Source organism: Pelophylax lessonae (assembly GCF_965119305.1).
Source record: "Pelophylax lessonae genome assembly, chromosome: 8".
NCBI classification, from domain to species: domain Eukaryota; kingdom Metazoa; phylum Chordata; class Amphibia; order Anura; family Ranidae; genus Pelophylax; species Pelophylax lessonae.
In genome coordinates, this window is record NC_138775.1 from 251,633,397 (window position 1) to 251,652,211 (window position 18,815).

At 41.7% G+C, this 18,815-nt stretch overlaps 1 protein-coding gene across 1 annotated transcript in view; it reads left to right on the plus strand.

The window, feature by feature from the left end:
* Nucleotides 1–18,815, plus strand: part of COL24A1 (collagen type XXIV alpha 1 chain) — a 417,206-nt gene that overhangs the window by 358,100 nt on the left and 40,291 nt on the right. The window contains exons 45-48 of the mRNA XM_082265511.1: nt 1,801–1,854; nt 7,568–7,621; nt 13,114–13,221; nt 18,813–18,815. The exon at nt 18,813–18,815 is cut by the window's right edge and continues 105 nt beyond it. Coding sequence (XP_082121637.1) covers nt 1,801–1,854; nt 7,568–7,621; nt 13,114–13,221; nt 18,813–18,815 — 219 coding nt within the window. The remainder of the gene's footprint in view (nt 1–1,800; nt 1,855–7,567; nt 7,622–13,113; nt 13,222–18,812) is intronic.

Below are 18,815 nucleotides of genomic sequence, written 5' to 3' on the forward strand. Positions count from 1 at the left end.
AACAACAGCCATTTTTTCTGCACAGTGTAGGGATTTTGCATCAGAGCTGACTTTGTATTGTCTGTTAGGATTATTGGTACCTGATGAATAAAAAGCTGCAGTCCTTCCTCAGTAGAGCCATTCTCTTTGAATTCTGCTTAAGTGTAAAACAGTTGTGGTTTTTAAATGTGTATTTAGCTAAGGTTTGGATTAAAATTAAAAAAGTAAAATTATTATCTTTGATGAAGTCCGGGCTTGTGTGCAGCCTCCATCTGGAGTTGGACTCTTCTGGTCTACGGTAAGGTCCTAGTATGAGTCCAGCTTTCCTTAATGGGGCAGGATACCTCTCCTTTTTTTTAGCACTGCAAGCTGTTTAAAGGGGTTCGGATTCCCAGCGCTTCCTATATTTTGTTATATTATAGACTTTTTAGTATAGCCCCTGTGGGATTTTTCACTTTATACAGTGTCATTGACCAATGTTATCAATGGGGACGTACTATACAGGGCTATAACTTCACTCTTCCAATCAACATTGATTGTTTTTAATCCTAATGCTACCAGCATTAGTAAATAGATAGGAGAGTATATTATATTTACTTTTTAAACTTTTTTTTTTTTTACATTTCTTCAGTTACTTTCTGGTTTCTTGCCTAGGCAAATGATGTCATACATCCCAGGAGTCTTCAGGAGGGGAGGAGAGGAGGAGGGGCTTTTCTTAGCTAAGCACACTCTCCGGCATGCATGCTACATAAATCGTTTGCCCTTACTCAAGATGGCCACGGGCAGAAATGCTAGGGGGTATTTTTCAAAGTGATTTTGCAACAACATAAAGCATAGAGACATGGATGGAGGAGTTTGCTTTGAATATTAAAAATGAATTAAATAGTGTTTTTGGTTTGTGGTGCTCAGATGCAGTGAAGATCCACTTTAATACCAGTAACAGTTGTTATGAAAAAAAAAAACAATACTTACAAGAAATCCTTTTTTTTTTTTTTAGTTCAAAAAAGATGCAGTCGATTTCTGCAATACTTCCACATTGTTTTATCCCTTTAGAGGCCCAGCAAGTACGGGCAGATACACGTAGATTCGCCAGAAATGCAGTCAACTTCTAAATCCTGTTTTGGGCTGATTACACACAGCATTTAGTGGACTGATAGGTGTCAACCCTGGCCTTTTGTCTTTTAATAAACTACTCAAATACTCCCCTGTTCTATTCTTTACAAAGTAGATACTTTGTGATTTACTAAAGGAAAATAGACTGTGCACTTTGAAAAGTGCAGTTGCACTCTGGAGATACAGTTTCTCCAGAGCTTAGTAAATGAGGTAAAGCTATACTTTGCAAAGAGTACCCAATCACATGCAAGGAAACAAAAAAACAAAATAAACAACAGCATTTTTCCTTACACATGATTGGATGATGGAAGTTAGCAGAGCTTCTGCTCATTTATTAAGCTCTGGAGCAACTGCACTTGCAGAGTGCACAGTCTATTTGCCTTTAGTAAATCAACCCTTATTTGTTCTGTAGTCCAAGATGCACACTAGGAGGGTTAATTAGATTTCCTGAGATGACATCAGGAATTTGTACAAGACACTGGACAACTTTGAATTTCTGACATGACTGACGGAGCAAACAAGAGAATAACAATAAGCGAAGTTCATTGTTAGGGTTTACATACTGTACAGTTTATGAGTGGATAGTCCTCTCTGCATGTATGTACTGTGATTTTTATTCTTTTAAGTTTTTATGCTTTCATCTTCACATCTTTAACTACCTATTCCAAATATCTTTAACTGTGTGTAATGTTCGAATGTTTCTTATAGGGCGAACCAGGAGTGACGGGTGAACAGGGGCAAAGAGGAGAGCGAGGATCAACAGTAAGTACAGATGTTACTTTCCACCTTTATTATTAGTATTAAGGTTTGCATCCATCAAGATCATGCTGGTGTGGAAAGGAAGCAAATTAAGTATCAGACCCGCATACGTCATGGTTAGATGGCTGAGGCACAAAAATGATTTATTACCATTTTCTTAAAATGCAAAGCAGAGGACATGAAACCAAATTTATGGGTCATCATCTTGTCTGTCTGACCCACGGACAAAACTTTCCATCCTTTACAATCCTTTCCTGTTACTTGAGCTTTAAACCCAAATCTGTAAGATGATTGTCTATACTGTACATGTATGTGGCAGGCTAAATATTTGGAATAAACGGACCAAGGAGCTAAATGTAAATGATGCATTCAGCACACATCGCAAATTACAAATGAGCTGCAATCAAGAGTGTACTCCACCAGACAATGTCATTCAACCCCATACTTCTTAAGTATGATTAACCTATTGCCACCCATGTAATGCCCACACCCTGTACATTTGCATCCAAGATTGGCAGAGTTTCTGCTCCCAGAAAAGTGAATGAGCTGTCAAAGACAGTTTTCAGTCCGTATTAATGATGGGTCGTGGGTCCTGCTCCCAGTCACATGACCACTGTTAAAATCAAACACATTGATCACATGATCCACCGATCCTTTCCACTCCCCAGGCATTCAGACCCCTTTTAATGGGACGCTGAGGCTGGGCAGAAGAGGGTTAATATGTAAGTCTAGGCTTCAATAATTCACTTTTCCTCATGGTTAAAAATGCTGCAATTACAGAAAAGTACCAATTTGCTGAACTGAAATCTCAAGCAGTGTTGTCAGCCATCCTCAGATCTCCTTTGTGGACCAGAGAGTACATTACCCCTGTATCATCGAGATGAGGAGAGTGGGTGTTCTGTAGTTCTAATACATTTCTTGTCCTAAGAAGACAAAGCTACTACTCCATAGATGCAGTACAGTGAGTGAATGTTGTCAGGACAGGTAGTGTGTTACTGGCAAGATCACACGGTAAAATTAAAAGGAAAGAGTCTGAAAAAATAAAAAATGCAGCCACCACATCCGGCAATACACAGATCAAAATTCAGCCGGTTAAGCAGATACAGGCCGAATTTCAATCCATGCATGGGCACTGAAGATGTACAGAAGTCAATCTACCAATATAATTCTGTGCAACCACCCTGACAGATATTCCACGCCCGATCAGTGCTGCAGGCTATAGCCTGCAACAATGATCAGTGTGTTCTGACAATGGGGAAGTCTCCCTGTTGTCAGAATACAATAGCTCAGCAGGAGGATTCCTCCATTCAAGTCAGGGGGATGGAGAAACCAAGTCAGCTTTTTACGTTCAACCTGCTGGTTGGAAAAAAAAAAAAGGACTCATGTATGGGCTGCTTAAGGGCTGGTAAGCTGCAGTATGTTACATTTTTGTTCTCAGGTTTATATAAGCTTTTAGGGCCGGTTCACATCTGAATCACATAGGTCCATGTGTGATTCCTGTGTGACTCTGTGCAGTGCAATTTTCAGTTCATTCATTTGAATAGGCTGAAATTGCACTGGATCACACCAAAAGTAGTGCATGAACTACTTTTCGAAAAACATTCTGCACCATGCAATCTGCTGTAGGCAAGGTACTGCAATTGGGATCTGCGTTTGGGGTGTCATTAGGATTATACTGACACCTTCAGCAGATCACTCACCCGAACGAGCCCGAAAGGAGAGATGAAACAGATTCTTGTCTCTTCATTTTATTCTTTGATCTTTCTGAGGGTTTTTTCTGTCATCCTGATGAATAACTTTCCAAACGTCCTCCTGTAACTATCACATCAAATTATTGTCATATTATTATTGAAATAGAACCACAAACCCTGCTGTGAAAATCTGATTTAATAACAGCTCTGCATCTTTGGACACATGACATGCATTATAGTTTTCAGGAATTCCTACATGCTGGGATAATACACTTTATCATTTTAGATATTGTGAAATATTACCTAAAATTTTGTGATAATAAGCAACAGAAGTAACTACATGGAGACTTTTGTGAAGTAGAAGATAAATTCCTTATTCCATGGCCACTGTAAAGTTAGATCTTTTTAAATTTACTTGCACGTGATTGGATCTTTGCAAAGTGAAGGTTTACCTGAGTCTCCTTTGTAAACTGGCGTTGTGACTAAAAGCCTAGACATTTGGCCATGTGATCTCTGCTAAAAACAAAATTAGCCAATCAAATTATTATTATTATTTTTTTTTATTATTATTATTATTATTATTACAGACATCTAAATAGCAGCAACAATTTATGCAGGTCTTTGCATTCTGTACATTTATATCAGTCCCTGCCCACATAGCTAAGTCCCTATCTTATATGCACATATACTAGGGCCAATTTACCTACCAGCAAATCTTTGAAGTGTAGCACCCTCCTAGGTAGGTGCTAGGATAGTTAGGTATGTGTTTGTTTTAGTGATCGACCGATATCGGTTTTTCGTTGCCAATACCGATACCGATATTTTGGCCAATGCATATCGGTATCGGCCGATATGGCCCGATATTTTTGTTCAAAAAAAAAAATAATTTTTATTTGACAGGTACTGTTATGGAGGGATCGGGAGGACCCTAAACAACTCCTCTTAACTTAAAAGCATTCCAAACGCCAAGTTTGGCTGTTTTGAATGCTGTCATTTTTTTAAATCTGGTGCCAGACAGTACCCGGAAGTGATGTGACTTGTGACATCACTTCCGGGTTTTTGCATGGAGACCCGATCAGATCCGAATGGGGCTTTGATCGAGTCTTCGGCGACCATGCAGGCTGGTTGCTGGGGTCTCCCAGTGGGATAGGAGACCCGGGCGAGCCACGTAAGCGGCAGGAGGGACGTCCCCTCCTGCTCCTTGTAATGACAGCTGAGCGGCTTCTCAGCCGTCTCGGTTGTCATTACAAGACAGCCGACCGTCGGCTATAGATGCCGGTACCAGTGTGATGCCTCTAGCTGCAGGCATCACTCCGGTACAAGCACTTTCCTGAAATATCGGCAATATTGGTCACCGTGGTGGCCAATTCCGATATATCAGGGAAAGTGCATATCGGCCCTCGATATATAGGCTTTGTCGATCTCTAGTTTGTTTTTGATAGGTAAGTCTGGTTGCCACACTGTAGTCAGTGTGGCTGTAATGTTGGTTTAGGTAACATAGTTTAGCTCACTGTACTCAGTGAGCTGCAGTTGATTAGTTAGGCCTGATCTGTGTGCTGTGCTACTGCTAGTCTTCTAGATAGCTTCCTCTGTATCCAAGCAACATGAGAAGTTTCTGGATAATAGGTGTGGAGCTATGCAGATGGTGGCATAAACTCTGGCCTATCCCAGAGAAACAGGCTCTGAAGCCGGGCTGGGAGATTGCATTTATTCTGAGAGCACACAGAGCTCTGGGTCTTGTAGTTATAGTCCACTGTGGGTCTGTTAAAGGGGACACCAACTGGTGTCCTCTAGAGCTCTGTCCAGATAACTGTCCACTAAAGAAAAAGGGACTTTGCTCTACTGGTTCTACTATTACTTAAGCAAAAAGGAAGATTAAGTCTTCAGTTGTTCTTATTCTTGGAGTATCTCATCACTTCTTCATCCCTATCCAGGTTCTCCAAAAATAAAAACGACAAAAACAAAACCTCTAGACTGGTCTTTGGAGAAAGAGTGAATGAGCCTGTTATGTGCCTGGCTGTGGGAAAACCTGGGCATGTAGACCCTGTGGGTCTTACAGGAAAAGCGCTGCAGAAGTTTGGGCGGAAACCCACAAAAGTACAAAACATACACACTCCATGCAGATAGCCCCTGGCCAGAATTTGAACCGAGTCAAGGCAGAAGTACTAACCACTAAGCCACGGGGCGCCCAAATTTTAGGACACAAAACCAGCAAAAGAGAGATTTTTTTTAAAACCAGGAATGGTGTTTCAACTCTTTGGGTAGGGTAACTTCACACTGCCCTCCTGCGCTTTTCATGTGGGTAAGCCATGCTTTCCCATAGACTTCTAAGGTCCTGTAGTTTTAGTGCAGTTTCAGAAAGCACACCAAAACTCCTGTATGCTGCATCTTTGGTGTGCTTTCTGAAACCGCACCAAAACCACCGGAGCTCTTGGGAGTCTAAAGGAAAGCGTCCACACAAAACTCATGGGTTAACTGCACCAGAGAAGTTTGAGCCCCCCCCCCTGTATTTTTCACTCATACCTGCAAGACAGTTAACACAGCAATAGGTACTATCTGCTTTACTGACCCAGTACAAGCATGCAATGCACTGTCATCTGCATGTTTTTTGTTGGTTAGTAACTCAGAAACTACAGAGGTTGTTGAGGCTACTAAATGAGGAATCAACAAAACACCAGTGGCAGCCTCTCATATTCCCACATACAGCTTTAAAGGATACCTATACCCAAGAACTAAACTGCTATGTTTCATCTTGCTGTCCTTAGATACGGTGACTGCATTCTTTTTTCTTTTCCAGGCTAAGAACATTTTTAGTAATTACAGAAAATACCAGTTGATCTAGTCAAAAACACCATGTTCTTGTCATTTCCCGTAAACTTAACTCAAAGCATAAATTAATGTTACTTTCCATATGTAAAGTACCAATCTCCCACCATGTAGAGTTGATGAACAAAGGCAAACATGTTTAAAGTCCAGCTTGGGTGGACTTTACACAGTGGAGGAGTGAAAGTAGCTAGCCACCCAGGGAAAGGAGAATTATTATTTGCAGGATTACCCGGTAAAAGTAAAGAGAAAAAGGTCTGAAAAAGAAAACAAATGCATGTACCTTATCTAAGGACTGCTAAGCTGCTATATATGTATTTACATCCCAGAAACTCCCTTTTGGAGATCTTCCATGGTTTGTCTTTCTTTGCTGCCCAATTCATCAACTCTAACTTCTTCTGGCGCAGCAAATGGATTTTTACTAATCCCGATGTGTTAGGCAAAAAACCCAACAGGGAGTGGCCAAAGCTGGAAGCACAGTTATAAAGATTTTTTTTATTACAGGTACTTATATAGCACTGTTAATTTACACATATATATTGTAAATTCACATCAGTCCCTGCCGTCAAGGAGCTTACAATCTAAGGCCCCTAAAGCTGGCCATACATTATACATTTTGTTTATTCAATTTCCTTTAGATTTACCTTCAACTATGTAGTGCAAGGGCCTGCCTGATTGCATACAAATTGAGAGTGTTTAGGTTTGACCCCATGTTATATGGTTTTGGTTAAGTCTCAAGGAAAATTGTATAATGTATGGCCAGCCTAACTCACATTCAAATATACAGTATGTATACCAGGGCCAATTTAAACAGGAACCAGTTAACCTACCAGCATGTCTTTGGAGTGTGGGAGGTAGCCAGAGTACCTGGAGGAAACCCACGCAGGCACAGGGAGAAGATTCACTACAGGCAGGTAGTGCTGTGGTTAGAATTTAAACCAACAACCCTAGTACTTAGCCTCTGTGCTGCCAGCCTCAGCCTTTTCTTGCTGGAGCCTTCGGGGCAATGGGTGACTAAGCCTTACCAGCATATACTGAGCTGAGACTGTATTAATACGGAATTCTAATATTTTGACATAGCTTCCTACTTGTATATATCACCAATTAATTTCTCTCTGTGTTCTTTGCTGTGCTGAGCCAGTGTAAGATTTGAAGGGTGTGAATCTTTGGTTGACTTAACTTTACAAACATTTATATTTTAGGGCTCTAAGGGAAAGAAAGGATTGAGAGGACCACCTGGCAAGCCAGGAATTCCCGTGAGTAGCTTCGGCATTTTCCTAGCAGAAGATATCTGAGTATTAGCTTCATTTGAATTCATCCATGCTGGATCGTCCATTTATTATCAGCTGTGATTCCACAAGGCTGTGCGCAGTCCCAGCAGGCAGATGTTATATTAATGCCAGATGTTCTCTGCTTCATAGATTTTTCCAGCAGCCTCAAAAGTGAATGTGATTTATCTGTATGATTATTAGAACATTCTTTCATCTTATATGGACAGGTCCATAGGCAAAAACCTTTGGGAAGCAGGTAGTTAAAGTTGATCTCCTTCAGGATGTAATGGACCCTTCTTTCTCTTCAGATAAGGGATTTTGTACAAAAGACAGGATCTCTGATTATTTTCGGTGATTTGTAGCTTGCAACAGATTTGCTGCTGTAGCTGGATACGGTATGTGCAACTACAAATCACTGGTGTGACATGGTGTTCCACAGCTGCATGGGATACCAGGAGTAGTTATTGAAGTTTGCTTATCTTGTAGCTGTAGACATAGCTACAAGTCAATTGCTTAGCCACAAATCACTGAGCTCTTTAAAAAATCTTCAGTTTCATTGGTCCTGTGCATATTTTTCTTGCAAGAAATATGCTTATGAGACTGTAGCTTCTACAAAATCACTTGGGGGACATTGCTTAAAAGGTAAATGCAATTGTGGCTTCAAGTATGATTTCAACCTTTTTTGAAAGGTGTTTATTTTCAAATTTTAGAAAAATACAGCGTGTTGCTTTGTGTTATAGGAGATTAACCTCAAATTAGAAATTTTTATTTTTCCTTCCTGCTGTGTTTATAGGACAGAAAGTGAAGGGAAATTGTTTCAGAGAGACAAAGGAAGCAACAAAAAAAAACTGACAAGGGTTTTAAATTTCCCCAACTCTCTAAAAATAATAAAAACGTTTTATTTTTTTACAATTATACTGATAAGTTCTATACAGCAAAGTTACAAAAAAAAAAATGGAATGTTTTCCCTGTCTCTTATCCAGAGTAACTAAGGGCAATACCTTTGGTAATGTAAACCTGTCAGAAAAATGTGGAGGCTGACCGCCTTTGAAAAATGCTAAATGACTGTTATTCTCTTTGGTTTAAATACTTTTTGCATCACTGACTAATAGGTATGCAGATCTGAAAACTAAGAGATACACTCTGGGGTTGATTTACTAAAACTGGAGAGTGCAAAATCTGATGATAAATCTGCATAGAAGCCAATCAACTTCCAGTTATATTTTTGTCAAGGCTTGATTGAACAAGCTGAAGTTAGAAGCTGATTGGCTACACCAGTTGTACCAGATTTTGCATTCTCCGGTTTTAGTAAATCCACCCCCCTGTATATAATTGACTTAAAAGAAAACTATACTCACCCCCACTCCAGTGTTGCGATGTCCCAAAACTCCCTCACCAGCAACTGACATCTTCAGCTGGTCTTCTTCCAAATCCTTATCAGCCGTTTTGATTGGCCGGCCTGAGAGGACAACACTCCTGCGCATGTATGAGAAGTCATTCGTCTTGGCAGATGCCAAAATTTCTCACTAAGCACTGCAGACAGGCAGGTAAGAAACTTTAATGCAGGAAGGACATAGTATGCCTTTTCTGCCTTAAAAATCCTGCCTGATTGCCATTTTGAACCTGTTTGTTCCTACTTGAAAGAGAACCTACGGCAATGGCTGTGAATTCAGTAGTGATCAAACAGCAATGAAAATGGATTTGTAAATGTGATTGCAAAATGTATATTATAATATATTTGAAGAGGTTGAGATGAAATTAAAACTCAACTTGGGACTAATTTATTTGTCATATGGTGCCCCAACTGGGTAAAACAAAAAAAGGAGCTTAGGCTGCAATACCTTGAATCTTGCACCTGGAGTACTTCTTTTCTCCCACATGGTATCCCCAGTCTTTGTCACAATGGCACCCATCATTAACAGTGTATTGATGCAAAAATGTGGCGATATCACAGCCACTCTGAATAAAGGAGGACTACTGACTCATGAGAGAATAATGAAGTGGACAAGCACCTAGCACATTACATGATTGGCCTGAAATTTTTTGGAAAAAGGTAAGTATATATAAACAAACAGCATAACATATTGCTGCGGGGCCCTTAATGGAGCAGGAGTTTGAAGAGCTGGCGAGTGGCTGTGTCTGAAGTTGGGCTTCAAGGTGCTGTAAAAATTGACAAAGTGGTGTATATATTTTATTTATATAAGGAAATATTGATTTAAATAAATTATTCATTAATAAAAGACAGTTTTTACCTTTTAAATATATTGGAATGATGATGAATTAACTGGTATCCTTAAAAAGTACATCATTTCATGTAGAGTATCTCACAAAAGTGAGTACATCCTTCACATTTTTGTAAATATTTTATTGTAGCTTTTCACGTGACAACACTGAAGAAATGACACTTTGCTACAATGTAAAGTAGTGAGTGTACAGCTTGTATAACAGTGTAAATTTGCTGTCCCCTCAAAATAACTCAACACACAGCGAAGGGAAAATGTCCAAATTGGGCCCAAAGTGTCAATATTTTGTGTGGTCACCATTATTTTCCAGCACTGCCTTAACCCTCCAGGCCATGGAGTTCTCCAGAGCTTCACAGGTTGCCGCTGGAGTCCTCTTCCACTTCTCCATGACAACGTCACAGAGCTGGTGGATGTTAGAGACCTTGTGCTCCTCCACCATCCGTTTGAGGATGCCCCACAGATGCTCAATAGGGTTTAGGTCTGGAGACATGCTTAGCCAGTCCATCACCTTTACCGTCAGCTTCTTTAGCAGGGCAGTGGTCGCCTTGGACAATGTGTTTGGGTGTCGTTATCATGTTGGAATACTGCTCTGTGACCCAGTCTCTGAAGGGAGGGGATCATGCTCTGCTTCAGTATACTGTATCACAGTACACGTTGGCATTCATGGTTCCCTCAATGAACTGTAGTTCCCCAGTACCGGCAACACTCATGCAGCCCCAGACCTTGACACTCCCACCACCATGCTTGACTGTAGGCAAGACACACTTGTCTTTGTACTTCTCCCCTGGTTGCTGTCACACATGCTTGATACCATCTGAACCAAAATAAGTTTATCTTGGTCTCATCAGACCACAGGACATGGTTCCAGTGATCCATGTCCTTAGTCTGCTTGTCTTCAGCAAACTGTTTGGGGGCTTTTTTGTGCATCATCTTTAGAAGAGGCTTCCTTTAGGGATGACAGCCATGCAGACCAATTTGATGCAGTGTGCGGCTTATGGGGTGAGCACTGACAGGCCGACCCCCCCACCCCTTCAACCTCTGCAGCAATGCTGGCAGCACTTATACATTTATTTCCCAAAGACAACCTCTGGATATGACACTGAGCATGTGGACTCAACTTCTTTGGTCGACCATGGCGTGGCCTGTTCTGAGTGGAACCTGTCCTGTTAAAGCAGGGATCCTCAAACTATGGCCCTCCAGCTGTTGTGGAACTACACATCCCATGAGGCATTGTAAAATTCTGACATTCACAGACATGACGAGGTATGATGGGAATTGTAGTTCCTGAACAACTGGAGGGCCATAGTTTGAAGACCTCTGTGTTAAAGAGCTGTATGGTCTTGGCCATCATGCTGCAGCTCAGTTTCAGGGTCTTCGCAATCTTCTTATAGCCTAGGCCATCTTTATGTAAAGCAACAAATCTTTTTTTCAGATCATCAGAGAGTTCTTTGCCATGAGGTGCCATACTGAGTTTCCAGTGACCAGTATGAGAGAGTGAGAGCGATAACACCAAATTTAACACACCTGCTCCTCATTCACACCTGAGACCTTGTAACACTAACGAGTCACATGACAGCGGGGAGGGAAAATAGCTAATTGGGCCCAATTTTTATATTTTCACTTAGGGGTGTACTCACTTTTGTTGCCAGCAGTTTAGACATTAATGGCTGTGTGTTGAGTTATTTTGAGGGGACAGCAAATGTACACTGTTATACAAGCTGTACACTCACTATTTAACATTGTAGCAAAGTGTAATTTCTTCAGTGTTGTCACATGAAAGGATATTATAAAATATTTACAAAAATGTGAGTGGTGTACTCACTTTTGTGAGATACTGTATGTATGTATTCATATAATGATATATAAAATAAACCATTATACATTTCCCTTAACCTGCTGCCATCCGCGCTACAGCCTATATACGGCTGCAGCGCGGACTCGAATTTTCGGGAGGCCATTTTTAAACGGCCTCCAGTGACACGCCCCCCCGCGCGCTCCCGCGAGCGCGCAGCGGGGAAAATCTGTGTCGGCCGTGTCCCTTGGACACGGCCGATCACAGATCGTGGTGAATGGCCAATCACAGCGGCCATTCACCACGTGATCGGGCCGTCCAATGAGCGATGATCTCATATGTAAACATATGAGATCATCTCTCATCGCCGGCGCTCCTTCCTCACACAGAGCCTGCAGTGTGAGGAAGGAGTGGGAGCCTCACAGCGCCGGGGACACACAGCGATGTAATCAGGGCACTGATCACCAGTGCCCTGATTAATAAAAGGTAAAAACATACACACAGTGCCCCCCCATCAGTGCCCACAGTGCCCGCCATCAATGCCCACAATCAGTGCCCATAGTGCTGCCAGTCAGTGCCCATCAGTGCCTGCTCATCTAGGCACTGATGAGCACTGACTGGCAGCACTATGGGCACTGAGTGTGGGTACTGATGGTGCTGCCCATCAGTGCCGCTCATCAGTGCCACCCGTCAGTGTCCAGTGCCATCCGCCAGTGCCCATCAGTGCCGCCTATCAGTGCCCATCAGTGCCGCCCGTCAGTGCCGCCTCTCAGTGCCCAGCAGTGCCACCTCTCAGTGCCCAGCAGTGCCACTTCTCAGTGCCCAGCAGTGCCGCCTATCAGTGCTCATCAGTGCCGCCTATCAGTGGCGCCTATCAGTGCTCATCAGTGCGGCATATTAGTACCTCCTCATCAGTGCCCATAAGTGCCACCTCATCAGTGCCCATAAGTGCCACCTCATCAGTGCCCATCAGTGCAGCCTATCAGTGCCCATCAGTGCTGCCTCATCAGCGCACATCAGTGAAGGAGAAAAATTTATTTTCAAAATTTACTCGCAGAAAATAAGAAAAACTTTTTTTTTTTTTCAAAATTTTCTGTCTTTATTCTTTTTTTTTGTAAAAAATAAAAAACCCAGAGGTGATTACATACCACCAAAAGAAAGCTCTATTTGTGTGAAAAAAATGATAAAAATTTCATATGGGTACAGTGTAGCATGACCGCGCAATTGTCATTCAAAGTGTGACAGCGCTGAAAGCTGAAAATTGGCCTGGATGGGAAGGGTGTTTAAGTGCACAGAAGGCAAGTGGTTAAATTGAAGTGTACAGGACTTGAATGTTTTGTACTCTGAGCATTGCATTTTTAAGTTATTATTCACATCATGTAAAAAAATATATGATAGCCAAAAGCCAAGTTCCCCCATAAGATGACAAATTTGTGTTTTAGGGAAAACCAGGTCCACCAGGACTGAGAGGTGCAGATGGTTTCCCTGGCTCTGACTCTGTGATTGGATTCCCTGGAAAGCCTGGTTTACCTGGAAAACCTGGACTACGTGTGAGTATTTATTGCATCCAAACTGACAAATTACAGTAGCATAACTTTAAGGTAATCTTGGAAAACACAACAACCTTTTCACTTAAATAGAATATTGGTCTTGGATTTTCATTCATCTAACAGTCCTGTGGAGTTGTGTACAGTCAGCTCTGCTCCTTTTTTAAACCAATAGAATATTTCTTGGTTGTACTTTATGTGACAGTTCTGATATTGCCCTGGTAGGGGAGCACAAACACAGCATTGCTCATATTTGTCTGTAGATGACTCCTACAGCTAAACTGGCTTTCTGGTTTGGGAGATAAGCTAATCTGAGTATTGCCCACCTATGCAGCTTCAGAAATTGAGCTTGAATTCTGAAAGCAAAGCTCTGCTTTGCTCCAACAGCAGTTTATACTAACCGTCCTACTGCTTTGTCCAGCCATGGGGATAGAAGAGAGGAAGTCCTGTATTCAGCCATTAGAACAGCCATTCTCTACTGGGGTTCCTCCAGAGGTTGCTAAGGGTTCATTGAGCTGTGGTTGATTGGTCTTCTATTTGATGATGCCTGCAAAGGTCCTTTGCCAACATCACTTAGCAAAAGCCAGCAGCATGACACCAAGGATCTTTGTAGTTGGCATTCTGACCACCACTGAAAGGGTAGATTTTCCCATTGTCCCCTTTATTGCTTTTATCAAGGGTTCCCCAAGCCCTGAAAATTATTTTAGGAGTTTTTAGATTATAGATTTTATTTAAAGGATATATGTATAAAATGTTCACTGTGTGACAAACATCTACATGATCAGACCAAAAATTGCCATAGTTTCTCTAATAAGTGTAGTTCCTATATCTCCAGCATCACATAGTGGACAAAAATGTTTTTTTTTTTTTTTTTTCAGTAATACCATATTCAGGTAACGAAAAGGTATTGTGGTCACAAAATGTTTTTGACAATATAGGAATGTGTAGAATATTATAGTTGCACATGTTTCTAGAGTCAGTCTGTAGTAAATGGGTTGAAACTGGAATCAACATGCTAGTTGGGAACTGGTATCATGGCATATATCTCTATAGCACAACATGGATCTTGAAAATAATGTTTATTAAAGTGATCACATCATAGCGGTGAAAGTGCAATGTTTCAGAGTAATGCAGGACCCCCCTTCATCAGGCTGGTGATTGCACCAAATTACATGCCTGATGAATAGGTTCTGCATGGCTCTGATGCACTAATAATAATGCACTTTCACTGCTGTGATGTGACTGCTTTAAGAAACAGTTGGACGTTATTTTCAAGATCTGTGGTGTGCTGGCAATGTATACTTTGACAAGATAAAAACCACACACAATAGAGGAGGTACAGCAATTTTCATCCTGCTTATTCTGCACAACAAACTTTTAATAGCCAGACTCCTAAGTGTTACAGGGGTTAACTTAGGTGTTAGCTTGAATTTTAGGTTTAGTTATATGGAGGGTTAAGTGTTAGGCTCCATTCACACCTGGGTGTTTTTGTTTCAGGCGTTTTTTCAGGCGTTTTTATGGGCGTTTTTTCAGGCGTTTTTTGTGCAGGCGTTTTTAGATTGAATAGAGAACAATGGAAAACGCCTGTAATCTGCCCAAAAAGAAGCTCATGTACTTTTTTGAGCGTTGGGCGTTTTGCTTCAGGCGTTAAAACGCTCAGATGTGAACAGGGGCCATTTAAATGAATGGGATTTTACTTGTTGGGCGTTTTGGAAACGTTTTTTTTTTAGCGTTTTTGGAGCTGAAAACGCCCAGGTGTGAATGAAGCCTAAGGGACAGACTTTTCCAGCACTTCTGTATTCAGGGAATTATTTAAAGATATCTTTTTGAAAGTATCAAATGACTGCAGTACCATGCTGAGGTTTTCATACTGATCAGTTTTTCCTCCGGTTTGCCTTACCAAAAGCAGGTTGCATCAGTTGCGACTTTAAAAGTCCTGCATGCTGTATTATAGTGTGTTTTTGGTGTGCTAAAAAAAACCCCAAAAACTTGCCTCCTTATATAAATTAATAGAAAATGCCATCAAAAACACCCCCGCAGTTGCGTTTTTGGTTTGTTTCTGGAGTCTCATGTCCTTTTCATGTTTTGCAATGGAGTAGTGTGAAAGTAGCCTAAAGATAATCAGACTTGTAAAAATCCACAACGACCCCAAAAAACGTTTTTTCTTCTTTTTACAGAAAGGGTTATTGGTGTCTGAATTCACCTTACGGTTGTGTTATGTGGTCAGTTTTCAGCTCAGTTCTTCCCTAACTTGAGATCTTCACCACATTTTTTTTTTTTAACATTCATAAAAAAAAGAAACTAAGTAGCAAATGTCTCTAATGTTTCTTCTATTATCTGTCCCAAGAGCTGTAAAATGACTTTTTAATATGTTCTTCCAGTTCATGACTGTAACTGGAGACATAAAAACATGCTTTTGCTTAGTGAGATTTTATTGTCTCTATATCTGACGCAGATAGTTCATATGTTATGTGTATAAAACAATATCAGATACATTTGAGTCTTTAATGTTTTGCTTGTTTGATGTATCCATGAAAATATACGATAGGAAAAAGCTTTTTTTTTTTTCCTCTTTTTCCTGTTCATTTCATTGTTTGTTGCCTCAGAAGGCCAAATTAATCCCAAATTGGAGCTTTTGAAAAATAAAAGGGACACCTGAGTTTTATTAACAGCTTTGCCAGCACATCTGTACAAGACATGGGGCTGTGTGTGGTTACCTCATATGACTATTTATATTTCACAAATTTTCAAGTGTTTAAGTTGACTTTATTGATTGAGCCAGGGCGGTTGAGTTCAGTTCTGTTCCAAGCTAAAAAGAAACACTGTGGACAAGGTGGGGGCTCATTGGTTACTGACCAATGTCTGATTGCACTAATGACTTGACGTCCCCAGGATATGTGAGCTTGTTACCATTTCATTCAGCCAGCTACTGGCTATCCAGTAAAAGTGATTCAGGTAGCGTTACAGAACTGTGATCATAAAACCTCCCAACCTTTATCTGCTCTACAATAAAAGAACCTTAAGGTGAACAGCTCTGAGATTGTAAGCTCTAATGAGCAGAGTCCTCTGATTCCTACTGTATTAAACTTTATTGTAATTGTACTGTCTCTCCTTATGTTGTAAAGCGCTGCGTAAACTGTTGGCGCCATATAAATCCTGTATAATAATAGTAATAATAATTATAATTTGTGCAGGGGTTCCATCTTCCCCCAGTCTTCCTTTCGGGTTCGTGGGCTATATGAGCAAATATAGCTATTAAACAAATACAGTAATATATGTTTGAATAAAAGGTTGATCAACCGCAAAATTCTTGGTGAATGCTGGAAAATGAAACCGTCTGGCAGTCTCTTCAATAATTTGGGGATTCTATTGTTGCGAACCCTGATCTTAGTTCCTAGGTCTCCACACCCGTTGTTCTCATTATGGGGGGCTCCTACCATCCCTGCATGGAGTTCACAGGTTTGCACACCTACTGTTCTCATTATGAGGGGCTCCCATCTTCCCTGTACAGAGTTCCCAGGTTTGCACACCTGCTATTCTCATTATGAGGGGCTCCCACCATCCCTGCATGGAGTTCACAGGTTTGCACACCTGCTGTTCTCATTATGAGGGGCTCCCATCTTCCCTGTACAGAGTTCCCAGGTTTGCACACCTGCTATTCTCATTATGAGGGGCTCCCATCTTCATTGTACAGAGTTCCTAGGTTTGCACACCTGCTGTTCTCATTATGAGGGGCTCACATCTTTCCTGTACAAAGTTCCCAGGTTAGCACACCTACTGTTCTCATTATGAGGGGCTCCCATCTTCCCTGTACAGAGTTCCCAGGTTTGCACACCTGCTGTTCTCATTATGAGGGGCTCACATCTTCCCTGTACAGAGTTCCCAGGTTTGCACACCTGTTGTTCTCATTATGAGGGGCTCCCATCTTCCCTGTACAGAGTTCCCAGGTTTGCACACCTGCTATTCTCATTATGAGGAGCTCCCATCTTCATTGTACAGAGTTCCTAGGTTTGCACACCTGCTGTTCTCATTATGAGGGGCTCACATCTTTCCTGTACAGAGTTCCCAGGTTTGCACACCTACTGTTCTCATTATGAGGGGTTCCCATCTTCCCTGTACAGAGTTCCCAGGTTTGCACACCTGCTATTCTCATTATGAGGGGCTCCCATCTTCATTGTACAGAGTCCCTAGGTTTGCACACCTGCTGTTCTCATTACGAGGGGCTCTCATCTTCCCTGTACAGAGTTCACAGGTTTGCACACCTACTGTTCTCATTATGAGGGGCTCCCATCTTCCCTGTACAGAGTTCCCAGGTTTGCACACCTGCTATTCTCATTATGAGGGGCTCCCATCTTCATTGTACAGAGTCCCTAGGTTTGCACACCTGCTGTTCTCATTATGAGGGGCTCTCATCTTCCCTGTACAGAGTTCCCAGGTTTGCACACCTACTGTTCTCATTATGAGGGGCTCCCATCTTCCCTGTACAGAGTTCCCAGGTTTGCACACCTGCTATTCTCATTATGAGGGGCTCCCATCTTCATTGTACAGAATCCCTAGGTTTGCACACCTGCTGTTCTCATTATGAGGGGCTCACATCTTCCCTGTACAGAGTTCCCAGGTTAGCACACCTACTGTTCTCATTATGAGGGGCTCCCATCTTCATTGTACAGAATCCCTAGGTTTGCACACCTGCTGTTCTCATTATGAGGGGCTCACATCTTCCCTGTACAGAGTTCCCAGGTTAGCACACCTGCTGTTCTCATTATGAGGGGCTCACATCTTCCCTGTACAGAGTTCCCAGGTTAGCACACCTGCTGTTCTCATTATGAGGGGCTCACATCTTCCCTGTACAGAGTTCCCAGGTTTGCACAACTGTTGTTCTCATAATGAGGGGCTCCCATTATTCCCTGTACAGGGTTCCCAGGTTTGCACACCTGCTGTTCTCATTATGAAGGGCTACCACCATCTCGGCACCAAGTTTCCAGGGCTACCACCATCCCTGCACCGATTTCCCAGGTTTGCACCCCTGCTGCTGCAGTTATGAGGGGTTCATATTCTGTCTTCCACATCTTAATGTATTTTATATAATGGAGAATGTAATGGGAGGTGCTGGAACGTGCAAAGATAGTGTTAGGATAGACCACCCAAAACTCCTTGGTGGACAGAGACAGATATAAGAAGTTTGGCAGGGAGATCTCACAGTTGGTGCACCCAGAACATATATGAACCCAGAGACTGACTCAGCCCACCTGGCTCGATCTAAAAGTAAAATCTCACTTTCAGGTGGACTGACTCTTTAATTCACATAGTACTGCTTACACTTGTCCTGTTTTTTCGAGTGATTTACAGACTACTGTCCCTAACACAGTTGTACAAAGACACACATTGCAGTAGGGCCAACTCTTTCCTTATGAACAGAAAATGGAGCACCCTGAGAAAACCCACACAAACGTAATAATGGGTATTCATGAGAGAACTAAACCATGGTTCCCAGGGTTCCAAAAGCCACAGTGTAACCGCTTAGCCACAATGCTGCACATGCCATCGACCAATCATGTTTTTTTTTTTTTTTTCCTGAACATTCATTTCTGCAGGGT